General features: G+C 42.4%; 1 protein-coding gene across 2 annotated transcripts; it reads left to right on the forward strand.

The window, feature by feature from the left end:
• The first annotated feature begins 252 nt into the window (after nt 1–252).
• Nucleotides 253–21,783, forward strand: LMAN1 (lectin, mannose binding 1). 2 transcript variants are annotated; one of them, XM_083466103.1, is made up of 14 exons: nt 253–662; nt 4,242–4,396; nt 4,479–4,586; nt 6,280–6,341; nt 7,062–7,161; nt 8,103–8,226; nt 8,962–9,020; nt 9,978–10,110; nt 10,807–11,000; nt 11,101–11,171; nt 15,361–15,514; nt 16,914–17,035; nt 18,969–19,026; nt 21,470–21,783. In XM_083466103.1, the coding sequence occupies exons 1-13, from the start codon at nt 434–436 to the stop codon at nt 19,003–19,005; spliced, it is 1,548 nt and encodes a 515-aa protein (XP_083322229.1). In that variant the 5' UTR covers nt 253–433; the 3' UTR covers nt 19,006–19,026; nt 21,470–21,783. The 2 variants fall into 2 exon arrangements, with proteins under 2 accessions (XP_083322229.1, XP_083322228.1); XM_083466102.1 differs by having other exon boundaries at nt 18,969–21,783.
• Nucleotides 21,784–27,045: the final 5,262 nt, after the last annotated feature.

Below are 27,045 nucleotides of genomic sequence, written 5' to 3' on the forward strand. Positions count from 1 at the left end.
AGTGATTATGTTATGTTAGGATCAGGGTTAGACCCTTCCTTAGGTTGCTTCTGCCACAAATAGGAGATGTCACAGATATTGGAGGGCGGGAGAGAGAGAGAACAAGACCTGCGTAAGCGAAAAGCGCGCGCCACAAAATAATGAGGCGTTGATGGTTGCTGGACTTTTAAAGCGAGGGTAGCGAGTGGGCGGGGACTCTGCTCAAACCACGTGGGTCCACAACGCCCTCGCACCCCCCCTCCTCGTCTTGTGGGCGGGGCTGGCTGGGTTACTACGCAGGAGGGGCGGGGCGATAAAACGAGGCACCGCCCACCCGGCCGCGGCGCTCTTCGCCTCGCTGGCCGCGCTCTGGCCCCGCCCACCCCCCGGGAGCCTCGGCCAATCAGGTAGCGCCCTGTTGGCCGAGCCGGGTCTGCGCGCAGCTGGGGCCAAGATGGCGGCGGTGTGGGTGCAGAAGGGGAGCCTGGCTCAGAGGTTTCTTGTAGCGGTCCTGCTCTGCCTCGTCGGCAGCCTCCTCCCCGTCACAGACGCCACCGGCCAGATAGACGCCGGAGCTGCCGGCCCCGCGCCGCCTCACCGGCGGTTCGAGTACAAATACAGTTTCAAGGGGCCGCACTTGGTGCAGGGGGACGGGTCGGTGCCTTTCTGGGTGCACACGGGCAGTAAGTACCGGCGAGCAGGGCTCCGCGGGTGGAGGGGAGGGAGCGCCAGGGGTCCCACGGCTTCACGTCAGGCCCGGGGCTTCGGCTCCGGGAAGCGCCGCAAGCAAATAGCAAAGGCGAGGGGGCCCTTGAGCGCGTGCAGAGTGCGGCTGCCTCGCTCTCTGGGCATGCGCGGTTTGTCTACGCGCGCCTGGGGTTCACAGGGCCAGCAGATTCTCCGCCCTCACGAAAAATTAAAAATGTACTTATTACGACCACCCCGGCGGGGGGAGCTGCAAACCTAGAGAGGCCTCCCAGGCATTGAGGTCTGCTTCCTGACCTCCTTATCTGTAAGGTCTGCCACGTGGCCCTTCTGGACTTTCTCCCCTCGCCCTTAATAGTACAGGTAGGAGAAGCTTCCACATGCGCACGATGGGGAAAGCAATGCATATGGCTGGAGGTTGTGTGTTGTTCTCCCTTCATCCCAGGTATTTTGGGGTTTTCCCGTGCGTTGCTGCTGCTTCCTTATCAGCAGTAGGTAAAGTGGGCCAAAGGTTGACGGTGGTCCTCTACCTTTGGTGCTGAGATAGTTGCACAAAATGCTGAAAGCTAAATGAAAACATAGTCTGTTCAGCCAAGGCATTACTTAGCAGGAGCGCATATTTGGGAGAAAATGGGGGAAACACAGATCACTTTTAAAGCCTTAGCTGAGTGCTCCTAAGTGCTTGGTTAAGTCTTGCTGTGTGCACACACATTCTTTTTGTAGAGTTTATAAGGAAAGTAATGCTTGCTGCTCAGAGCGATGGTGATATTTATTGGCCTTCTATGTGGGTCTTGTAATTATGCCCATCCAAAATTACTAACATTAATATATATACAGTGGTACCTTGGCTTAAATACTTAATTCGTTCCGGAGGTCTGTTCTTAACCTGAAACAGTTCTTAACCTGAAGCACCACTTTAGCTAATGGGGCCTGCTGCTGTGCCGCCGGAGCACAATTTCTGTTCTTATCCTGAAGCAAAGTTCTTAACCGGAAGCACTATTTCTGGGTTAGCGGAGTCTGTAACCTGAAGCATATGTAACCCAAGGTACCACTGTATAGATAGATAGATAGATAGATAGATAGATAGATAGTAGCCTGTTAAGTGCTGACAGAAGTGGGACTCCAGAAACAATGATGCCTCTAAACACCAGTTGCTCTGGAGTCAGATCATACACACCATGGCTCTAGCCATTGATAGTCTTATCGTCTGTGTTTCCAGCTGTCTTTTGCAGCTAGCTAAGTTGGTCCCATTGCTGTCTCCTGTAGGAAAAAGTTCCATAGTTCCAACTATTGCATCGCGTGAAGAAGTACATTTTTTTAACCTGTCCTGAGTCTTCCAACATTCACCTTCAGTGGGTTTCTAAAAGTTCTTGTGCCATGTGAGAGTGAGGGGGAAAAAGGTCCGTCAAGCTTTCCCCATGCCATGGCTAATTTCATAAACTTTTGTCATGCATCAGGTCTTCTATGATGTGAATGCAATGAGGATAAAAGGTCTGGCGCCACTGTTTTCAAACCTGTTGCATATTGGAGTGGATGCAGGGAACCTGTGGCCCTCCAGACGTTGTTGGACTACAACTCTTTCCATCTTCAGGCAGCATGGCCGATGGTCAGGAAAATTAGTTGAGATCCAGCAACATCTGGCTGCAGCTTCCTCACTCCTGCCTTACATAGTAGTATTCACTCTAGATGCGTGCCTTTTCTCCTTCCTGCACCATGCACACACTTCTGCCTGTTGCTACTGCTATTGCTCATTTATATAGCAACACTACCATGCTACACAGAAGTGATTTGGCTTCTCTTTAAAGGAATTGCAAGGTTTGGGCAGGGAGTCGTGGCTTTATTAGCACAGACACACCGTTGCCACCTCATCTTTCAGTTGGTGAATACCTGTCACCTACAGTACTCCTTTTGTTTTATATTATTGGCTTATTGGTACAGGCCTTTCCTCACCATTTCCCCCAATCCTTTGTAACCAAGAGTAAAGACTTGTTGAATGTGACTTGAGCAGAAACTCCATTCTAACTCCGTTCTCAAGAAAACCACAAGCCTTTATTTCCTGCACTTCTTCATACTGTGACATTATTTTATTAAACTCTGTCCCAATTTTATAGCATGTAGGCAGAGGCTGTAATACTTTATTGTCCTTGAATGCTATTACTGTATGTGTTCATTCTGCTTTAAGAACTTCAGCATATAAAGCTTGCTGATGGAGCAGCGTATTTCTTTTTACAGAAGTGTTTACACTGTCGTGCTGCTTTTCCACGGTAGGTGATTAGTAGCATCTTTCAGTCCCATGAGGTAAACCACACCATATGGTGCTTAGGTAAGCCACGAAGATGTCTCTGTAATAGGTTTCTTTAAATGTGTTCTGACAAGCAAAGTGCTCTTTCTGTCGCTTGTTTGTTCAGGTCATTATCCCCTGTGCCACTTTATTGCAGTGAGATACCTACAGTTTAAATGATTTTTCTCATATAAGTGTGTCTAATGGACAGAAATAATTTTTATTCATTCTGGTAATAGTGACTACTGATTGGAGGGCAGCAGCTATTCCTTACTAGGTCCTAATTAACATATTAGGATCTTGGGACCTGCTGTCAGCGGCCTGCTTTAGCAACTTGATCCCACTTAGGGACTTTCCATACCTAACATGTGTTTGGTCTTGAGGTTGTAAATTCAAATTTCAGTGTGTGACTTGTCATTAGTTTGCTAACTCAGTACATGATGCAAGTGCCAAAAGAATGGTCTAAATATACTCTTTAAGAATGAGTATGTTCTTTTTATTGAACATGTGAAATTACTTTAAACTGAAATTTTGCTTGTGGTTGCCTGCTTTCTTTGTTTTAGTCAAAGCATTTATAGAAATGCCATATGGGAAACCATTGTATAGTTATGGTGATGTGTCACAAATGACAGAAATGAGAGCCCTGCTTATAATTTTTTCTGTGTCCAGCAGCATCTGTTTCTCTGACCCCCTCTGACAATTATTTCATTTTAATAAAATATATTAAAATAAAAACTTTAGTCTTATAAGAGTTTTGATTAATTTGGTCTTAATCCATGTATTATACTGTGACTTCTTTTTGTCTTTATTTCTAATTTACCAGCCTCACTGCCTGCAATTTGTTCTAATGTTGACTGCTCTGTCATTGATTAAACCAGCACTTGAAACATGAAGCAAATAACTTCTGATACTGCAATCATTTGATTGAATAAACACTAAAGAAACGCTCACACTTAACACAATAGCCTTGTTATTAATGAACTGGGGAAAACAAACAAAATATCTGCACACTGTTTTCTTGAAACCTTGGGCAGAACAGGACATGGTTCTACAGCTAATACGAGCGGCTTAGTGTATTGCAATATATTTTGCAAAGTACTTATTTCTATAGTGTAATATAATATTGGAATGGAATATGAGAGGGGTAAAACAGATGTAATTTTCAGTTGTCAAAAATAAATTCTGCAAATGGAGCCAAAGGTGTGTGTTTTTCTGCAGCAGTTGTTCTTTGAAACACTTGATGATTTTAAAAATCTGTTTCTTACTTTCCTTTCAGATGCTATACCCAGTGCTGATCAGATAAGAATAACTCCATCATTAAAAAGTCAGAGGGGATCAGTGTGGACAAAAAACAAATCTATATTTGAATACTGGGAAATTGAAGTGACTTTCCGAGTGACAGGGAGAGGACGAGTAGGAGCTGATGGACTGGTAGGTAGAATGGTTGCATTTGCAGACAAATCGGTTGTATGAACCCGAGATCTAAAATTTAGATTTGAATTTCTCTAAATAGGCAGTCTGGTTTACAGAAGAACAAGGCTTAGACGGTCCTGTTTTCGGAGCAGCAGATAACTGGAATGGAGTTGGCATCTTCTTTGACTCATTTGACAACGACGCAAAGGTTAGTGGAAAGCCATACAGAATATGCCTAGCAAATAAAGTTCTCTGATAGTGTGTGTAGTAGCCCTATTTTGTATGAGGTTCTGTAGACTCTAGATGCCCATTTCTTAAGATAGCTGATGTGGAACGTGGATTTACAGCCAGTTTGCACTTGGAAGCAACTCCTACTGAATTTAATGACTTGCCATAGAATTATCACCTAAAATATATTTTGCAGAGCAGGTGCATAAACTGTCTCTTGTTGCCAATAGTAGAATCTTAGCACAGGATCCTATGAACATCCGTATCAGTACAGTTGCTCAAAGGATTGGGAGGTAATAAATGCTTGGGTTCCTGGAAGATCATTTAACTATTTACATGGTATCCCATCATATATTGTTAGAGTGGATAGCATGTTGGGGCAAACATAAAATGATTTATTTATTTATTTTGTAATTGCAATGTTGTGTTTTTAAAACAAAACCTTGACCCTTTCATTTGCCACAGCCAAAGTGGGAACTTGTTCACTGGGGAAACTGTTATAGTGCATAATGCCCATCCATCTATGCAGATAGAGTGGGTATGTGCAAGATGCTTTCAGGATAATGTAAGAGTAACTCTGCATTTGGACACATTGGAAGAGAATGCATTCGTATATATTTTCTATTGAGCTAGAATGGATGCAAGTGCCTTCTGAATTAGGCAAAAGGGTCTGTCTCATCTGGCTTTGTCACCAGATAGTTCTGATAAGCCCATAGATGGGGAAAAGGCAGTAGCTTTCTTTCACTGTTGCTTTTCAGGAACTGATACTCAGAGGTATGCTGCCTTTGAAATACAGGTTCCATATAGCCCTCATGACAAGCTAGATCATGTTGCTTAGACCTGTTTTTCATGAGTTTGACTTCTTCCCTTCCATGTCTTATGTGAAAATGCAACAACACTGAAGTTGGTAAAAAAAAAAAATCAAACATAACTGTAAATAATGAAGTGGTGGGGGTAGAGAAAGAAGAGCAACTTCTCTTAATCTCTGAATTAGCACCCCTTTTGCATGAAATCTAGAGACTTTTGTATAAAAATTAGTTGCTTTTCCTTAAAAGTTTAAGGGCCTCATTCAGCCACCCAAAGTTCTTCATGTTGGCAAGTCTTGCTGAACAGGTGTGGCCCTGAAATAAAGAGCTATTTCATTGATAGGTTTTGCTGGGGTTTTTTGATTGCTTCTCTAACATTTCAGTTATTTTGTTAGAGATAGTGGTATCGCACCAAGTCTTAAAAGTCCTTGGCTTTGATTTTTCCTGTTGTGTGTTAAGCTGTCCAGCTTTACTTAGCTCTTTGCATACTTCTGAACAATGCCTTTTACTGTTAATCTTCTTACTCGTGAATACTAATGCTTCAAGCTGGCATTGTTTATTCTCTGATAAGATATGAATAGTCTGTATCAAGTGTTATTATTTAATAAATTTCTGTATTATAGGAAGAGCATGGGGCAGTTTACAGTATAAAACACAAAAATACATACAATAATAACAAACAAAAACAATATCCCCCTCCACACAGTTGAAAAGTTGTGTTAACTGGCTCTCTGAACACTTCATAGGCCCCTCACTGGCCCTGTTTCACTCCCCAAGTGCTTTTTGCCTGGCTGCAATGAGTTCCAGATTAGACTTAAAAACCACTTTTGAGAGAGACTTTTATCTTGATATGTGTTTCCCCCTCAGAAAAACAACCCAGCGCTGATCGTCGTTGGCAACAATGGCAAGCTCCATTATGACCATCAAAAGTAAGTTCTCTGTGGAAAGATATTTGGAAGGCTTATAAACCAGGGTGAAAATTCTTTAAATTATGTTTGTTTGCTTTCATTTTGATTTCATCCTGTGCAATGACAGAGGGTTGCAGCATGTTCTAAAATGAGCGAAAGCTGGGTGTATATTTGGGATTCCCCAAATACAGTTGTTTCTTTGTGAGCGTTTTAGTGTTGCATGTGCGCTGATGCAGATATCATCATTTTTTATTATTACTATTAATGAGTAGGAAAAATGAACTCAAAGCAACTGAGAAACAGATATGAAAGCAAGGGTAAAAACAACCTAAAAGACAACGATAATAATAAAGGAGCAAATTGAATTCAACTCCACCCCACTAAAAATATGCAGGGTTGAGCTCCCAAGGCATTGGTGAATAGAACTATTTTTTTAACCTCATGCCTAAAAACAGATAAAGATGATACCAGGTTTCATATCATGGCTAACAGTAGTTAAGCTTCCCTGAGTCTTTGCCAGGAACTGCAAGTGGTTTTTTTAAACCACTTGCAGTTCCTGGCAAAGAGGGGATTTTTGCTGCCTGTAGTTTCTTCTTTAGAGTGTACGTTAATGGAAATTATAAGTATTTCATTTCTTGATTAGATCGCTTGAACTTTATTCTAGTCATGGTGTCAACACTGCACACCTGTGTGTATTCTACCATATTTCTGGTTTTAAAGTTTGTCTGTTTCCTCTTAAAGTGATGGTTCCACACAAGCACTGGCGTCGTGTCAAAGAGACTTTCGTAACAAACCTTACCCCGTTCGAGCAAAGATCACATACTACCAAAAGACGCTGACTGTATGTACTCTTAATTCTCATTATATTCCTCTCACTATACTTTTCTGTGTGTGCATATTTTAATGTTGCCGTGTCTGAGCAGGCATACTTCCTTAGGGATTTAAAAGCTGGGAAAGATTATTAATGAAAGCAAGATATGTGTGTCTTTGTTAGGAGAGCCCAGGTAGTTTGTACAATCAGAGTTTGTATTCCATTTGTTTATAGTTTAGCCTATTGCATCTTGCAGAACAACATTCCCCCCCTCAAAGCTAAACAGAAGTTGGGTGGAGCATGGAAAAACGTGGCACTTTATTGACTGCATTCATAGTAAGGACTGCAGGGTAACTAGGGATTATTATCATTCATTGTGCCTTTAGGTATAAAGAATGGAATTCTCAATAAATAGGCTGCACTACAGGCTTGAAGTAACACATTAGATGGTGCCCCTAATTAATGGAAATTTAAATAGTGTTTTAAATTACAATTTTATCGCATCATTTACACAGATTAAGGCTGCATTTTAATGTTTTGATGTTGTATTTTAATCTTGTTTTTAAGTTGTATTCATTCAACTTGTTTTTATTATTGGCTGTTAGCCGCCCTGAGCCAGGCCTTGGCTGGGGAAGGCGGGTATAAATTATTATTATTATTATTATTATTATTATTATTATTATTATTATTATTATTATTATTATAATTTACACAGATTAAGATGTAGGAGCAAGCTAGTTGGCCTTGGGCATCACAATGAGTTCCTCACCATATGTTTGAGGGTGGGTACAGAGGAATTCCACTGTAATTGACATACATTTAGCATCTCTACTAAATCTCAGGTGGCAGAATGGCAGGAAACCCTCAGAAAGTTTCTGCCAGTTGAAATAGACCTATATGGGCTAGACAGGGAATTCGCCAAACACTGTATGAGGCAACTTCCTATCTTTACATCTCTTGCTCTTTAAAAGATATTGATCAACAATGGATTTACTCCAGACAAAGAAGACTATGAGTTTTGTGCCAAAGTGGAAAACATGGTGCTTCCTTCAAATGGATACTTTGGGATCTCTGCAGCAACTGGTGGCCTTGCAGGTGATTTTTAGTACTCAAAACATACCTTCTCTCCTTCCTTTTTAGCAAAGACTTCCCCTCTCCCTTGGGTAAAACTGCTAAATTGTGAAATGTCTGCCAGCTTAGGAACAAGAGAATTGGCAACCATGACTGGCACCTGATGTTAATGTGCTTTGTGGAAGTCTGCAGAAGAAAGGATGTAGAAGTTCAAGTCGTTGCTCTAGATGCGTTCCTTTTGGTTAAATCGCTTCTGGTTCGTGGCACTTGTACATACCAGTGCTATTGGTGGGTGGGGTTGGGCAGAGACTCCTTTGTGAGTTTCTCTTCCGATGGAGAGAAACAGAATCAAGAGCAATGGCTCCAGTAAGAACGCTTCTGTATAGCACTGTTCCCAGTCTAGGAGAGTCCTGGTTTTAACTTCATGGAGGCTCACACTGATGTCCTTTAAGATCTTCGCCACCAAGAGCTTCAGGAGCAGGGAGATTGTTGTTTGAGGAAATACAGGTCCAAAGTTCTCTTAGAAAGTGCCATGATGCTGGAGTCTGCCACAGTCATCTCTCTGGGGCCCCAGATGCTGACAGTCAGCTTTGCTATGCATATCTGTTGATGCATCTCATCAATCTTAATGTGTGGTACTGATGGTCACGCAGTGGACCAGGTGCAGAGACGAACTTTCTTTTATACTGATGTCATTCTACTGTGTTGGAACAATCAGCTAATCACTTGCTGTGTTTGGGATTTATTTTTTTTACCTAGATGACCATGATGTCTTGTCTTTCCTGACTTTCCAGTTGACGGAGCCTAGCAAAGTCGCGGTAGGCATCCTTGGGCAATAAAAATTACTTCCCTCGATGTATTTGTGTGACAGGGGCTTTGTGGGAAAAGAGATTTTCCCCGTTCATGTCAGCACTGGAGAATACTTCACTCTCACAGTTTGAAGAGTGTTTAAATGAAACAAAAGATGAATGTTTGGCTTGCAACTGGGGGAACTTCCTTCTTTTTATATATAATGGTGTTTTGGCAGCCATCACTCTTCTGCAAACTATCTGCCAATTTGTGCTTCAGTTCTAATGTATTACCTTAAATTCTACTTTCAGTCAATGATACCTAACCTTTGGATAAGGAGAAAAGAATTGCTGTAGATTATTTAGCTGAACGTCGCTTCCACATAGGTTCTTTAAGGTGAACGCCCTGAAGCCTTAATGATTGAGGAGCTGTCATTGACATCAATATTTGAATATTGCATTCATGAATTTGATGGGCTCCAGGTAGTAGGTGATGGCACGCTGGTTATGAAGTCCTTTCCTTAAACTTTGCAGTGTCTTGATTTGGCCCAGCCAAAAACACACATTGGGATGCCAGAAAACCACGATTGCTTGAATTCAGCAGCTGTAATGCATGTACAAGGTCCTGTGTGGTTGGGATGAAATTGCTTGCTCAGAGCAGTGTGGGTGAGAATGCAATGCAGAACTGGATGTGGCTGTTGCTTTGAACTGATTGGATGCAGGTTAGATGGGTGTGGTCTTCTTATTGTACCATCTGTCAACATGGTCAACGTGATCTAAAAAATATTGGTCCATGCTTGATTGTTAGTGTGTGAGAACAGGCCAGTGGGAAGTGGTATATTAGCGATTTGTTAGTTCATTAGGAGAAAGTCCTGTGAACAAATGCTAACTTTTCTGGCTGCTAATGGTAGGGGTAGGTCTGGATGCAGAATAACAAAGATACAGAATAGCCTCCTAAACAAATTTCTCTTAAAATTGGTTTTATAGCCTCCCCCTGATACAGAAATTCCTGAAAAGGACAAAGAGAAATATCAAGAAGAGTTTCAGCATTTCCAGCAAGAGCTGGACAAAAAGAAGGAGGAATTTCAGAAGGAGCACCCAGACATGCAAGGGCAGCCTAGTAAGTGGCCAGGTGACTGGGAAGAGGGATGACTTGGTTTCAAATATTTGCCTTCTTGTGATGCATTCATCTTGATTTGCTGTTAGACATCTGCTATGGTAAAATCTCCTTAAACCATAATAAAAATAAGCTATGATTTTTAATGATTGAGTTGGTATGGTTGTGCACCCTGCTACACTAATGGTTGCTTCATTTGCACAGTGCTTCTGCCAGGAAGCAAGCAAGTGTAGCTTCAGTCATTCAAACCTGGGTTCATGACTTCCTTCTCTCCAAGCCGAAAACGAGTGGAAACCAAGAACAAACTTTGCGTTCTGCTGATGGTTTGGAGGGAAGCAAACCATGAGCCGGGTTTGGACAAATCAAGCTAAATGAGGCTCATTTCCTGGCATGATTTCATTGACATTCATTTCATTGACATTATTTACATATAAACACACACGGAGCACTGCAACATGGCTCCCTCTCTCTCTAGCATCAGACAGCAAAGAGAAAAGGAACAAAGGACAATAGTCCCACTTCACAGAACACAGTAACACAAACATCCTGTCTCCATCACTTCCCACTTTGTGGAGTCAAAACATACACCTCCATGTGAAAGACAACAATCCCATGACTGCAATCACGGAGCAGGAATTCTAACATTGATAACGTATACCTAGAATGTCCTTTCAGTTTGTTTCTTATTTGTTTTTTAAGCGGATGATCTCTACGAGACTGTGAGTGATCGTGAGCTTAGGCAAATCTTTGAAGGCCAGAATCGAATTCATCTTGAAATAAAGCAGCTCAACAGGCAGTTGGACATGATTCTGGATGAGCAGAGGAGATACGTCTCTACAGTGACAGAAGAGATTTCCAAAAGAGGAAGTGGTGGCCCAGCACAGCCAGGCCAGGCAAGCAAAACACGCAGTTCATGCATGTCTCTCAGGTCCCTTTCTTTGCCGTTCTTCACTAACTGTATTGGGTTTGTGTCTCTTTCTGTGTTTCCTTAAGGTCCCCCAACAGGAGCTTGATAATGTTGTAAGAACTCAAGAGGAGGTCCTGAGACAAGTCATCGAAATGAAGTAAGAGTGCATGCACAAAAGAGGACGTAACCCACCCCCCACTTTGTTTCTGAGTTGTGTTTCATGTTGCCTGGTGCATATACAGAAGTGTTGGGACTTGGTGTTTCCTTGCTCTTTATAATGCGCTTGAGAATAGTGTTATCTTTGCTCACTTAGCCTTTATCATTGCAACCGTGAATGGTAGCAGAACAAAGAAAATTACTAATTACAACAAAACGAAATGTGCGCAATGATAGTTTAACTTACTTATCACACTACCGAGAAGGTAGAAAATTAGAAGCCACCAAGGCAAACCCTACCTCCATCGATCCATTATTGCAATATTATTTTGCAATAATATTGCAATATACATTATTGCAATATTATTTTGCAATGTAATGCCTTGACACATTATTGCAAGAAGCTAACCATTCCCCGAGCTGAATTGAGAAATTTTGAACCAATTGCAGAAAAGCATGGCAATATAAACATCTTCTGTAAAACCACTGCATTCTCTTAGAGGGTTTAGAATGTTTTTCTAGGCTTCCTTTTTTATTCATTTAAAGGAGTAGCAGCCAACCTGATGCCCTCCAGAGGTTTTGTGGGCTACAGCTCCCATCACCCCTGGCCATTGGCCAGGCTGACTGGGGCTGATGGGAGTTGTAGTTTAACATCATCTGGAGGGCACTATACTGGGCAAGCTGCCTAATAGGAAGCCACGTTACCTTCTGTTTATTTGTGTAGGGCTCCTTTCTATTCATTTTTCTTTCTGTTCACTGCTTAAGCATTTTACACAGTGCAGCACCCAATGTATTTACAGACTTCTAGGGGACTCTGAAATGTGAGCAAATATGTTTCAGTAAGGTTGTAGAGTTTCCCTCTAAAATAGCATGCATTTGGGTAAACCGAGGTTGCTTTATGATGATAAAATGGGAGAGGGTTCCAGGTGGTAGGCCTGCAAAACCAACAGTTCTGGCAGTGGAGTTTTAAGTAGCTGTGTGGCAAGGTTCATTGGCGCGAGAGGAGAGCTTTAGGTCTGATAGTTGAGAGGACCGTGTGAATGAGCGCAATCTAGCTTGCTGGCAAAGTGTGGCCTTTGTGCTCTCTATGCAGTCCCACCTATGGAGCACTCTAAAGCAGTGGTAGCATGGCTAATGGTCAAGGATGATTGGAGTTAGTAGTTTGGAACACCCTAGAGGACTCCCCATTGGCTACCCCTCTTCTAAAGCTTTTGCCAGGAAGCTGGCACTTGCCTCTCACTCCCAGAGGGAGATGTACCAAGTGTCGACACATGTTCTTGGATACAGAGTAAGCACCCGCCCAAGCAGTTGTTTCCTCACAATTGCATTACTGGGCTCTGCTCATCAGAATGCCTGTGAGCTTGTGTCGCCCCTGTGTTCAGTTTGAAAACAAGAGAGGGGTATACCTTGTAGGAAATGTTCTTGCAATCTTCGCGCAACGGCTTTGAACCGTTAACATTGATCACTGTTAATGGTTCAAGGACTGCTCCTTCAGTGTGCCTAAGTAGGTCAGCTTTTATAGAATAAAGATTATAGAATGTACTTCCATTTTCACCCTTGTTTCTTGGGGACGGCTTTTATTTTAATATTCTTGGCAAATCTTTATGCCGGACAAGTAAATTAGATTTCCTTGTTAACATCAGAAGCCTGCCCTTTTAGTGACTACTTATTAAGAAAGCTTTTGCGTAACATCATCTTAATATTTTCAGCTTGAGATTAAAGAATGTCTTGCGGATACAAAACAAAAACAAATCAGTATCCCCAACCCCCAGCTTCCTGGCCTTTGTGGCCATCGCCAGAGGGGGAAAGACTTACTGTCCTTGTAATTTTCATGTCAAGATTTGTATGTTTCCTAATCGCTTCATTAGAAAAGACTTCTAGCTTATGTAGAAGAAATTGGTCCGCTTCCCTTTTTGACCAGAGCCTTGTTGAAATAAAGTGCTCTGTGTCGAGTGTTTACTGGGATTTTTGATCCATAACATTTGCATTTCTGGTAACCTGACAAGTAGATGAGTTACTTGATTATAATCTATTTTAAAAACAACAAAAAAAAAACCTTACTTAAGCCTGGGAATTCCCTGCTAAACATGTAACGGTCTATATTTTTCTGGAACAATATACACATGTGGCACGTAAACAGTTCTCTTTTAAACAATTGTTGGGGGTAAATGAGGCCAAGAGATACGTTTCATCCAGTGACTTTGATGGCTTTGAGCCTTGGTCTCCTAAAACAGTATTCTAATCCCGAACCAATGTTGAGGAACCTTTGGCCCTTGGCTATGTTGTCTGGGGCTAATAGGAATTGTGATTCTGGCAACATCTGATGGGCCAGTTCCTGTCTTAAACAAGGTTCTGGGATCCAGGAGGCAGTTCACCTCCATGTTTTGCAAATTTAAATCTTATGCAACTGGTAACCAATGAATCATTCATATCTGTGAATGTTGCATCTTAACAATACCTGCTTAAAACATGAAGCGTTTATGCTTAACTTCAGCACATAGCAACACTTAAATGAAGATGAGCTTTCCAATGTGTTTGAATGTTTACACGAAGCAGTGATTTGAATCGGTTCTTTTAAGTAAAGTTGCAATCACTGTTATTATATGGCTGAATAAAGAGCTTTACTAAAGGCTACAGGGTAAGTCTCTGAACAAAGAGTTGCTGTGAAATCATCTTTTGTCCAAGCAAATGTGAAGTTTCAAGTAAATTAATAGAAGCAAATTTGGGGCATAGACTTTGATTATTCTGTTAACAATGAAAGGGATTATCATTCATATGATGATATGTCGCTGTAGATGCTAATCCTCTTTGCAACTGGAAAGAGGCATCACAACAAGAAACTTATATGAACATATTGATTAAGAAACAGGCCTGCCTCCCTTATCCAATCAGTTTAGATGTCTAATATCACCAGTTACAGCATCTGCACTTTTTGTGGCTTTAATTTTCTTTTCTGTAAGAGCAGAAAATGAATTTATTCCAAGATAATTCTGTGTATTGCATTGATGCATGCGGGAAATGAAATTTGTCGTATAAAAGGTAATCATGGGCCATGTCTTTAAATCTTTGCTTATCCCTAAAGCATATTCTGCTGCTTGAAACAGATTTTAGCTTCCTTAGAGTTTTGACATCATTTAAAGCTTTGGGAGACTTGGATTCAGATCAGTCTTTGGAACAAAGTTGTAAACTTTGCGACAGCCACAAAATATTTTATTGCACACAGCTAGGTTGCCGAAGTCTGACACTGAAACACTGCGTAGCTGCATCATCTGCAGAGTAGAATAATATATATTTTTTAAAGAATTCATTACTAAAGAATGGTGGGTTTTCTTACTTTATTTTTCCTTTAAAAAAAATTATTTCACTTTACTTCTACTTTACTTGGGCACTTTTATACCACCCAGTCAACTGTGCTGCTGATCAAGGCTGTAGTCTACTTACCTAGGAGTAAGTGCCATTTAACTCAGTGGGACTTAATTCTGGGCAGACGTGTATAGGACTACACCTGAGGAGAGCAGATATAATTTTGGGGTGCAGGGAGCCAGATTTGGAGCTGGACTCTAAACAACATCTGGATACGTACAGGATCTCCACCCCTTATAAAATGCATATAACTGTTGGGCCAGTGTAAGGGCTTTCCTGATGCCTATTCTAAAATGCCTTGATTTGGGGCACGTGTCCGATTGGCTCTCCACACCCAGACAACACACAAGGCTAGCTAGGTGTGCAGCCCTGGACAGCAGCAAACACTCAAACTGCAGCTTGACTTGGGCAATCTTGAGCAGCCAGTGAGGTGTGCTGTCTTACCTGAAACACAGCCCAATCAAAAGGGAGCTTTAACCCCGCCTTCCTTGGACTGGGCAGCAGCAATGGTCGTGGTAGAATCTCACCCTTGGCTGCTCACTCCCATCTGCTGCATCTTGGCTCCATACATGGGAATAAGCAGCTGAGATACACAAAGGGACTGTTTGAATAGAGTGCTTGCTCTTAGCTTGTCTCTCTTTTCCTTGGCCCTCGCAAGTAGTGGACCAAACAAACTGTGCTAAGAGAGTTGCTTGCCTCTGTTAGCTTTGCAGCTGTAAGGAGGCCAGAGAAGCTTTTGGTCCTCTCTTACGGCTGCTTACTTTGGGAAGGAGGGCGAACCTCTGGGAGGGAAAATATCACTATTGGGTTTTTTTGTCTCTTTCCAGGAACTCTGTGGGAGAAACACTGAGGCTAGTCAGTGGTAGTCAACATGCTGCCTCTGCTGGTGGAATCTATGAAACAACCCAGCACTTCAACGACATCAAGGAGCATCTCCATGTAGTAAAGAGGGACATCGAACATCTAGTCCAGAGGAACATGGTACTGCAGCCTCTTGTCAAATGCGGAAGCAGTTTGCTGCACTGTGTCTGCTTGCATGCTACCAAGGGAGTGTTTTAAGGCCTGGCAGGGTGCCAGGGTTGGGCATTTGACTTGGGCAAGGATCACTACCTCATAGGTGCTTGGATCCTAGATTGTCTGTGACAATGCTGATTGGCCCCAAAGCTTCGGAGCCGCTCAGAAGCCCCCCAAGGCTCCAGAGGAGGCTGTCAGACCAGGGCTGTGCATGTGAAATTCTGCACACACTTCCTTCCCATTGACATTCAGTTAGGTTTCCAAGTAAGCATGCTTGGAATGGTGATGCAAATTTGCTTTTTTTCACCTGGTGCCTGTCCAGTCATTTTTGCATGCTTCTTGGGTATTTATTTCTCTCTCTCTCTCTCTCTCTCTCGTGTGTGTGTGTGTGTGTGTGTATGAGGAAGAGGGAGAGGGAGAATATACATAGCATGAGACACTTGAGACGTCACTGGTTTTATTGCTAAATTTTTATTCTGGAGTAATTTGGAGGTATTTATTGTTTTCTGATAGTAGGGCTGTCTTGAGTCATTTTGAGATTAAAGACTAAAATCCAAATGTCAACATTTGCCTGTAAAAACCTATACAGTGGTACCTCGGGTTACAGATGCTTCAGGTTACAGACGCTTCAGGTTACAGACTCCACTAACCCAGAAATAGTACCTCGAGTTAAGAACTTTGCTTCAGGATGAGAACAGCAATCGCGCAGCGGCGGCAGGCCCCATTAGCTAAAGTGGTGCTTCAGGTTAAGAACAGTTTCAGGTTAAGATCGGACCTCCAGAATGAATTAAGTACTTAACCCGAGGTACCACTGTATTGCCACTCTTTTAGATGGAGTTGGCATGATAGAACATCTACCAAGGCTTACCCCCTGTGGAAGACCCACTGCCAAGAAGCCCTAGCCCCTGATGCTGCTGCTTGTGGTTTCCTCTCTGCCTGCTTTTTTGCCCTTTCCCCCTGGCCCAGAGAGAACTGACAGCAGCAGTGAGCAGGAGGATTATCAATCACCCACCTGCTCACTTGACTATTGGGTCTCTTTTGTGGCCAGCAAGGACGTAACAGTGATGAAAGGAAAGCAGCAACATTGGGAGCAATAGCCATGAAGAGGTGGTGAGAAAATTGTCTTGCCAAAGGGCCCTCCGGAACCTGAAGTTCTAGAGTGATGCCTAAAGTCTCTGCGTGTCAGTAGGCTTGGTTACCTCCTGTGAATATACCAACACTCTGGTACATTCACAAGTATTCCTTGCACTCCCTTACACGCAAGCATAAGGGAAACCTTCCCTACAAAAACAAAGAATGCCTGTTTGAGTTTATTCCTGCATGTTGCATTTACTTAGAAATTGTTCTCTTCCCTCTTGCTTTCTAGCCATCAAATGAAAAACCTAAATGTCCAGAGTTGCCACAGTTCCCATCATGTTTATCAACAACACACTTCTTTATATTTGTAGCAGTCCAGACTTTACTGTTCATCGGTTACATCATGTATAGGTAAGTTGGAATGCGTTTTGCCTGCATCGTGCCAGAATAAAAGTGCAAAACAGTCCCTCCTAAGCAGGCATCAGTAACTGCAGAGAGGAAGGTGTAAAAACCTTCCCTTGTCTGAACAAAATTAAATACCGGTAAATTGTAGGCTTTGCCCTGTCATTGGTGCCAGAATGACTTGGTGGCTAGCCAAAACTCCCTTTCCACCCTGCCCTCCAAGGTCTTCCTTGCAGTATCAGAGAGAGTTTCAGAGGTGCTTGGAATTTCTCAGGTCCCCTGCCCCACTCCAGGGAGCCACCCTCTCTTGTCCTCCCTGTTCTGAGCTCAATAAGAACCACCCTGAAGCTGTGTTGAGTCTCAGTGAAACTCTGAAAGTGAGGAAGCTCTGGCTGCTTTTCAGATCTCTGAAGCTCACTGTGAAGTGCCCAGTTCTTCTCCTGAGCTTGAGTTTAAAGGCACACTCTGGTGGATTTCTGACTTCAGACAGTTTTTCAGAATCGCACACAAATACTTAGAAATTTTCTGCAGAGATGAAATCTGAGTGGAACTCCTGAGAAAGAGTGTCTTCTTTGTGCACAGATCCTCCCCCTCTTTTGTGATCAGCATTTCCAGGATCTTAACCACTTCATTATATTGTCTTCCATATTTCAGGAGTCTGAGCTATTTTTCTTCAGCCAGTCTGCATCCTAAAGCATGAACTAAGATAGTTGTGCTACCCCACCTTAAATTCAGCAGGAGGAAAGCTATGCACCCGTGTCCCGTATTGAGGCTGTTAGGTTAAGCATCTCATTGGCAACTGAAGCTTGGCAACTCCCTGTAGTTCCTTCCTGTGCACACCACACTCAGCCACACATAGTCACCATGCATACTTGTGTGGAGGTGGAAGAAGGCTGCAGCCCCCAAATCAATGGGGTGGGGTGGAGAAGCCCACATCCCATCAAGGACCCTAATGGGATTCATGCTGGGGAAGGACAGGATTTCCTTCTCACCTGCTGTTTCTGAGGTGGACATATCCTCCTTCCCCTCTGCTCCCCATGCAAGTTAATGGCAAGCGTGATCTCTCTGCTAATTTGGATAAGGAGGGGAAATGAGACACTCCTCCTGGCTGGCTGCAGCAATGGAGAGGAGGCTGACAAGCCACTTCAAATGGTTTTGTGGGCCTGATTCTGGGTGCAAGTGACAGATGGAGATTATGTTTGCTGGAAGTGCCAAGTTCTGTAGAACCCAAGTGGACAAGATTTTGCAGGCTAAACAACACACTGCACGGCAGTAGTCTTGCTGTCTCCTCTGTTTGTGCAGCATGCCCTTGGGGAAGAGTTGCTTTGCAATGCATAAGAGCAATTTTTTGGGAGCCATTTCTCCAGCCACCCCCAGTTCCAAACTGGTGGAGGACAAAGAGTTTCAGGAGGGAAATGACTTGCACAGGAAGAGTTCAACGCCATTCTCTTCCCCCACCCACCCACACATCCCTTCTTTGCTTCAAAGTTCCTACTTTCAAGAATCTTCTCCAACAGAGTCACTACATACAGGTGTAGCTAGATTGTCCCTAAAAGGGCCAAAAAGTTAGTGAAAAATAAAGTAGGTTAAAATGGCCACACTTCCACAAAGCTTTTTTAATTATTATTTGAAAGAACCTGAAACGATTTTGAAAACTCGGCTTAGCCCTAACCACACTTGGGCCTGCATGTCTGAAGAGTTGACTCAGTTGGTTCAGATTCAGCTGGAGGGGTGGTTCATGCCTGTTCTGCTTCTAGTCTTAGCCCATAAAAAAGGGAGCCCAGACTAGTGCTTGTACCACTCTGGCTGATGTTTGCACCCTTGCTCTGAATTCTAGATCTGAAGTTTCTAGATCTGAAAGAGGTACTGCCTTGCTGAAATGAGCAAAAGGCTTCCTATGTTTGGTTTTGCTAATTGCCCTCCCCTTTTTGTTTGTGTGCAGGACTCAACAAGAAGCTGCAGCCAAGAAGTTCTTTTGATGGCCAGTCTGTGTGCATCTGGTGTGTGCATGCAGAGCGTTACAGGAGTTGCAGATGAGGGAAACTTTAGTGTTTAAAATGCTTCAATATTTTAAATTATTGAGTGTTTACTGAATACGCTGAATTTCAGATAAAATGTAAAATTGACAATGACGCTGAGGAAGAAATGAGACCAGTTCTGTCCTTGCGTTTCCAGGAGATGTTGGAATATGCCCCTTAATTCTACTGTCAAGATACTTCCCAGGCAGAGAACTGGGACTGTGGTCCTGCTCGCACTGATTATTACATTATCTGATTTTGGGTGGGCAGGGGGCGGGAAGAGCTGCTGTAAAACATTTGTTACATATCAGATTTATTTGGGGTTGGGAAACCTTAAAATTGCATTCCCCTTCTGTTTTATGGAAAGAGGTTGCAAAACTAGCATTCATATCTTGGGCAAGTTCAGTCTGGTATGTTGCAAGCCCACCTTCAAAAATATTCACAATAACAGTGATCAGCAGAGACATTTAATCAAAAGGTCTTTAGAGCAACGATTCAGTGGACCAACACAAGGTGGAATTTTCTTGTGTGGCGACAACGGAAGAAAACAAGTCTGCCAAATACTGTAGTCCTTTCAAGCATGTTTTGGTATAGTTCTTCTGAAACTGACCATACTTTTGTAAAAGTGTTCTTTAACCTCTCTTCAAGGAAGAGACCTTAGCTTGCATGACTTTTTAAAATTAATCTGAGTTCAGAATATATGATATAGTGGTGGTCTTCTTTTAAAAAAAAAGTCACTGAGCAGTGTTGAAAACCATGTCAATCCTGCAGTGAACTCTTTAGAATGTTTTCCAAAACGTTGAATACCTTCACCTGGGAACATTGTGAGTGCACACCAACCGTTTTCTTACAAACTGGCCCATTGTTGATCATCCCTGCTTTTGCTGTACAGGTGTTTATAATCCGCTTAAAGTTTTTGGTGCCTCGCCGCCTTATCATGTAAACACATTACATGGGAATTCCCACGCCCCAACTGAAAATACAGATTTACTCTTGCCTTGTTTACATCTTGCAATTCGCTCTTGTTGCCTTCCAAATTGTATTCAAATGGCCGTGGAAATTGTAGGCCTTTAATAGAATTTAAATCAGGATTTCTAACAATGTTTGACTTTAAGAATTGTATCCAGTGCTGTTCTTTTGCTTGTGGAAAGGTTTTTGACCCTGTGAACGGAGGAGTGAGGGGAGTGAGTTTTGCCAAATGCCCCTTCCCCTCACACCATCTCTGACTTTGCTGGAGGATTTGACAACCATCTGGAGCGGGGCTGGGGAGAGGCAATGGGGATTGCAGAGGAAGTACACAATCAGCAAAAACTCACTTCTGTTCACAGGAGTTCTGCAAACGGAAGTACAGTATTGGAATCCACCCTGAACATTTTTCAAAAGGCAGCAACAGTCTACCACGTTCAGTATTACGTACGTTAAAGGCATATTGCCCTTGTCAGCTTGGAAAAATTGAACAAATCTATGCAATAGTTTTCTCCTTCTCAAATGTGGTCTCCCCCCTTCCCTCCCTGCCATGACTTCAGTAACATTATGTGCTGAATTATAGATGTTTCTCATCAGGCTTTTATTTACTGTTTGTTGAAGGACCTGCTGCTCAAAACTTCAATTCATAATATGCAAATAAGGACAAATAAAACAGCAGCAGCAGCATTTTTAACTAACCAAAATCATACAAGAGGGCAAATTAACCTGCTCAGACTCACACCAGCAAGTATTTTTACAGGTGCCTTGGACTAAATGAAATACGTAAAAGCTACTGTTCTTTTTTTTTAATTAAAAAAAGGAACATCTGCTCAAGCTTTGCTCCCACCAGCACCAAAGAAAGATACGGCTTCTACTGCAGAAAGACTTTTCAGTGCTTTTTATGCTGAAATAACTGATTTCAGTGAGATGTTTCTTTCTGAAATATCGTTGGAGAAACGAGAATCTGCTTGTAGACGACATCTCTTGTCTTCTTTCAACAAAATGTGAAACTTCCCAGCTGTGATGCATTCAATTTGAGAATTAAAATATTGAAGCAACCAGTGGTATTGTTATCTTGTGTCTGGGTGGGATAAAACTGGGTCTTGAAGTAACCTGTAGCCTGGGAAGTAATACCAGAGCAATGCTTTTCTGAAAACTGCAGCATTTTGACCTATGTCTTGAATGGGAGTAGAAGGCTGCCAAAACACACCCCTTTTCAAAGGTGGTGTTCCAAACTGGTGCATCTTGACTTGGTGCTAGCAAAAAGAAGAGATTTGCTATGTGATCCCTGCCAATTCTACACATCTATCTGGCATGTTTGCTTCTAAACCGATCTACTCCCACTTTTTCATAATTCTCAGCTATACTCTTTGTTCTGGCATATAGTCAAATGTAAGCACATTTTCCAAAAGGCTACTTGTGTTAGCATTTCTAATTGGTGTAAATACTATTCCTTTAGACTGCAAGAGAACAACGTACGAATCCAGTTTTAGAAGCACTTTGCATCAAACCGGTGCTGTGTTGTTCACTGTTACACGTGATCGTGCTGATGATGGATAAAATTCAAACGAGCAAGTGCAGAATGTTCTTAACTATGTACAGACCACCTTCTATGGGTGAAACCTACTGTTTAATGGAAAAACACTGCTGAAGATAACTTTGTATCGTCAACTCCTGTATGCTTAAAAGAAAAAGCTGTCCTGTTGTCCTCAAAATCCAAGCACTTAAAGGAAATTGGAAATGAATTTGAATAAAAGTACCTATTTTTAGCAATGATTTGTTGACATTTGTAATTTGGCAAAGCTGCGCTGGTAGTGGGAAGGAGGAACAAGATGCTTAAGGTGATTGTTTTAAAGTGATTCAACCTATAATATGAAGACTTATCTGTATACAAAGTAAAATATCCCAAGTTTCCCCCCAGTATTACTCAGTCCGGGTGGATGGGGATGGCAGTCTTCGGCCTTCAGACTGAATGCAGCCTCCATACCTTTTATATCCTAGCAACTCTTCCCAGGCCCTGCTTCTCACTGCCTGGCCTTGACTGCTTCTGCATGACTGGGATGCCCTTAGAATCTTGACCACAACTGTGTCCATGCTCCCATTTAGTCTGCACCCACCACTGGTTTGAGAAGCGATGTGCACACAGCATTAGCCCCAATCCATATCCATCCTTTTCATTTCTTATGAAGTACAGTTATACCTCATGTTACGTTTGCTTCATGTTACATTTTTCAGGTTGCGTCCCATGGCAACCCGGAAGTACCGGAAAGGGTTACTTCCGGGTTTTGCTCCTCACGCATGTGCAGTAGCGCTAAATCGCGCTTTGCACATGCATACAAGCACCAAATCATGCTGCTCACCTGCGCAGATACGGCGCTTCAGGTTGCGGGCTTTTCATGTTGCGAACGGACCTCTGGAACGGATCCCGTTCGCAACCAGAGGTACCACTGTACTGCATTTTGATGTGTCTTCCCCCTTCCCTTCCTCCATGGGTTCCATATTTAATATGAAATTTTCTGCATCTTTTTCCTTTAGCCATCTGTTATGTATCTATTGTTGCCATAAATAATTCCACATTACAAGTGATTACATCCCTGCCAATGATTTTAACTGTTTACAGTGGTCTTTTAAGAATTTACTCCAGTCTTTTAAAAATACTTGATCTTCCGGGTTTCTGATCTTCCCCATCAGTTTCGCCGTCTCTGTGTTCGCTATCAGTTTTGTCTGCCATTCTTCTCTTGTTGGTACTCCTTCCTTCCTTCCATCTCTGGGCTAGTAGCATTCTTGCTGCTGACATTACATACATAAAAAGTCTCTTGTCCTCTTTTGATATTTCTTCACCTATTATACCTAACAGAAAAGTGTCTGGCTTTTTTGTTTTTAAACATTTTCTTTAATTCATTATATATCATTTCCCAGAAAGCTTTTACCTGTGCACAAGTCCACCACATGTGGTTTAAAAGTATCCTCCTTCCCTTTGCGTTTCCAACACAGATTCGAACTAGTTTTATACAGTTTCGCAATTTTACTCTGTTAGATACCAACCACACATCATTTTTGACTTCAGTGCATTTCTAAGCCACTAATGTGTACAAAGCCAATGTCTCTTGCCTGCGTGGAGAGATGTTGTGGTGCATGAGAGGAGATACGATAGCCATCTTCAAATATCTTAAGGGCTGTCCCATGGAAGATGGAGCAAGCCAGCTCTGGACCTGTAGCAAAGTTTCGAGTTACAAGAAAGGAGATTTCTACTCTGCATTAGGAAGCACTTTCTGACAGGAAGAGCTGTTCAGCAGTGGAATGGACTCCCTCGGGAGCTTGTGGACTCTCCTTTGAGGGTTTTTTAGCAGAGGTTGGATGGCCGTCTGTCATGGATGCTTTAGTTGAGGTTTTTGCATTGTAGGGCTTTGACTAGACCCTTGGGATCCCTTCCAATTCCATGATTGTATGATTCTGCATGTGAGAGAGAGCACAGAAAACTGCCTTTCTCCTGTCTGGGATGTGGCCTAGTGTTTAAAGATAAACCTATTCATCTGCTCACATCTGCTTTCAGCCCTGCCCATCATGGTTTTCCAGGAGGTGATATTCCAGTCTTTTTCAAAATAATGATTGGCAAATTCACAGTGCCCTTCCTCTGTGGCAGCATTCAGAGCTGCAATGAGCTATAAACGTGGAAAAAATAATATACATTTAAAGTTGCTTTGGGCTAGTGTGTCTAGCTCAGTATTATTCTACATGCCAACCTCTCCAGGCAAAGCTTATTGGGCTAGTGGGTTGTTGTTTTTGAAAGAATATATGGAAGCCATATCAGTCTTTTTTAATTTCCTATAAAGCAAATCAAAACCATCTTGGACAACCTTGCCCAAGATGCTATCTTATTTCAAAAGGAAAGTTCATGTCTGCTGATTAACAAGTGATAAGCTTGGCTTACTGAACATCCTGTACTATTTTTAAGGAGTAGGGTGTCCTTTAATTAGAAAGGTACTAAGGTGGATTAAGGGATTAGCCAAGAATGACTCCTCCCATATGTCCAACGAAATGGGTGGCTCTGTTCGGAGGCCCGTTCACATGGAAATAACGCAAACAGTTATTAAAGCTATACCCAAAAACGGTTGACATGGTTCTGTAGTACTCCTCAAAAAGAGCATGTTACAGCAAAACCACCCCGCTCCTCCAAGCTATGTGGACTGTGCTGCAAAACCTTTAAGAGAAATCCCTGTTAAACATGCATTAAAATTTAACTCAAATCATGGGTATTCACCCCCTTAAAGAGGTACAGATTGAAAGAAGCAGTGTTATGAGCATAGTAGCAGTATTACCGTATTGGCCCGAATAAAAGCCGTACCCCCCCCCCCAAAATCTGACCATCTGTGAAAAGTTAAAGTGCTGCTTATATTCACAACCTTACAAAAATCCAGTATGCAGCCAGGAGTCCCCTTGACTTTTAAATGTGCGGCTTATATTCGGGCCAATATGGTAACTACTTCCAGTGCTTCCAAATCTTTCTCTTTATTTAGTCGGCTTGTCTCTTTTATATCAGGGATAGGGAGCCAGAGGTCATCCAGATGTTGCTTACTACATCTCTCATAATCCCTGATCGCTGGCCATGCTGGTTGTGGCTGATGGTAGTTGGAGTCGCGCAGCCTCTTCCCATCCCTGTCTTATACAATTTCACTTCTTCCTCGTTTCTTTCATTCTGCATTATCAAAAAGGTTTCCTTCGCAGCTTGCCCTTTTCCTTTCGCACCACCAACCTGTTGTCAGTGCACAAATCTGGGTCTTGTGGTGACCAGCAACTGTCATGACTACAGGGGAGGGAGGGACACTGGGTTGATTTGCCAGTTGATTTGTTCTCAACAAAATTCTGCTATTTATTTTTGCCTATTTCCCTCATGCACCTGTTGTAAAGAAAATCTGCCCTTTTTCCCTTATGGGGTATCCAAGAGCCCGTATAGAGTCCTTACGTGAGTTCCCTATTGGTAGGAGAAAAGAACAGAGGCCAACTAGAGAATATTGAGAAGCAAAGCAGCTAGTAAGCCTGATCTTTATTGATCTGTTGCAACAGGGTGCTCCCCTCACACGCAGGAAAGGAGGAGGACCCAGAACCAAGGTGTCCCTGCCCTTATATAGACATTTTAAATTCCCTGCCCTGGAGCCGAACACCACCCCCCAGATACATCATACCTACATCACAGAAAAGGCGGTCTACAACAGAAATTTGAATGTTGTTGTTTTTCCTGTCTGCCAGGTTATCTGATAATGCCTTATCTGATTGCCTTTCCTGGTAGTCTGTCACCCTTTGAGATGGTGATTTCCCAATTCCCGAGACAATGGGAAGGTTCCCTCCCTCCCTCCCTCCTTGCAGAGAAAACATTTGGTCAGTTTGGGAGTCAAAATGGTTTCAGGTCGGTCTTCCTGTGCTGATCTATGTACGTGCTTGGTTGGTATATAAGACCTTAAATTTTATTATTACACACCACACACAAATTTGCTGTGAATTAGGCTCCAATGCTCCAAAGTGTTTCCAAACACCATTAAGTTACCGTCATTTGCTCGATTCAGAAGTGCTCCATCAAAGACATTGGTGCCTAAAAATAGGATGCAAGGACAGTCTACTGAGCCCTCCTTGTGACACTAATCCAGGTAAATGCTAAACTATTTGCAGCTTCTGCGTGACTTTGGCTGTCCAGCTAGTTATGTATATTTGAGTATAAATTTGAGAGAGGCTTAGTTCTGGCTGAAGGGATAAAGTTGTGTCTGGACTATACCACTTCAGACTACCTTTTTTCATTTTTTTACTTCAGACTATAAAGAGGGAGTCATTGAATATTCCACATAAATAACATTTGCTCCTCCATGACATCCCGTTGTCTGTGTTCTGGGCAGGATTTTGTGATTTTAAAAATTAGGGCCCAGTCACATGAGCTGCAAACCATAGTGTGAAATTAGTGGAGCTCAGAGGTTTACCACCTCAGTGATATACACTTGATAATCTCTACATATTGTTTTATTTTATTATTTATTGTCAACATTTATATATCGCCATCCCTGCCTTGCAGGCCATTTCCACCAGGCCTGAGAGGGCGGAGCCCTGACTGACTCCAGCTACATAAGTTGTTGGGGGAGTTGTTGCTGTTGTTTTTTGTGTGTCTTCATTTTAGATCTTCTGATTGGAAATTGTTAGGTTTGGTTGTGTATTTTATGATGTTTATAACTACTTTTGTTAGGTTGCGGTTATGTGTTTTTTCATGTTGTATGCTGTCTTAAGTATGGTTTGAACTGTGGAAAGGTGGCGGAGAAATAAAATTATATATGCCTGTACCACCCTTCCTCCAAAGACCACTGGGCAATTTACAACATAGAACTTAATAAATATAATATACAGTATTTCAAGGCATAACCCAATAGCCAGACAATACAAAAAAGTAAAACAGTTGTTGTATACAGTTCTCTCATTCTTTGGTAAAAAATATATGAAGTGTTGGTACTGGTATCTTGATAAAAAAATACTGTGAGTGTTAGGACAAAATGGCTGCCACAGCCAGCAAAAAAAAAAAAAAAAAAAAAGAGGTAACATTTCCATACTACACACTAGTACATAATGCATAATGAAAACATTAGGAATAACTTTCTGTCAGTAAGAGCTGTTTGACAGTGGAATGGTCTCCCTCTGGAGGTTGTGAACTCTCCTTCCTTGGAGGTTTTTAAGCAGAGGTTGGGTGGCCATCTGTCATGGATGCTTTAGCTGAGATTCCTCCATTGCAGTGGGTTGGACTAGATGACCCTCGGGATCCCTTCCAGCTCTGAAATTCTGTGATTCTATGGTTGTATACTAAGGTACAATGTCAAAGTACAGTGGTACCTCGGGTTAAATACGCTTCAGGTTACAGACTCCGCTAACCTAGAAATAGTACCTCGGGTTAAGAACGTTGCTTCAGGATGAGAACATAAATCATGCTCTGGCGGCAGGAGGCCCCATTAGCTAAAGTGGTGCTTCAGGTTAAGAACAGTTTCAGGTTAAGAACGGACCTCTGGA

The sequence above is a fragment of the Podarcis liolepis genome (genome assembly GCF_965112155.1).
Source record: "Podarcis liolepis genome assembly, chromosome: 11".
Taxonomy (NCBI): Eukaryota; Metazoa; Chordata; class Lepidosauria; order Squamata; family Lacertidae; genus Podarcis; species Podarcis liolepis.

Excerpts from the sequence above, each read along its gene's own strand:
- LMAN1 (XM_083466102.1), top strand. The coding sequence starts at position 434 with ATGGCGGCGGTGTGGGTGCAGAAGGGGAGCCTGGCTCAGAGGTTTCTT. Across the intron at positions 4,397-4,478 it reads GAGTAGGAGCTGATGGACTG|GCAGTCTGGTTTACAGAAGA; the intron begins GTAGGTAGAATG and ends TTCTCTAAATAG. Across the intron at positions 11,001-11,100 it reads GCCCAGCACAGCCAGGCCAG|GTCCCCCAACAGGAGCTTGA; the intron begins GCAAGCAAAACA and ends TGTTTCCTTAAG.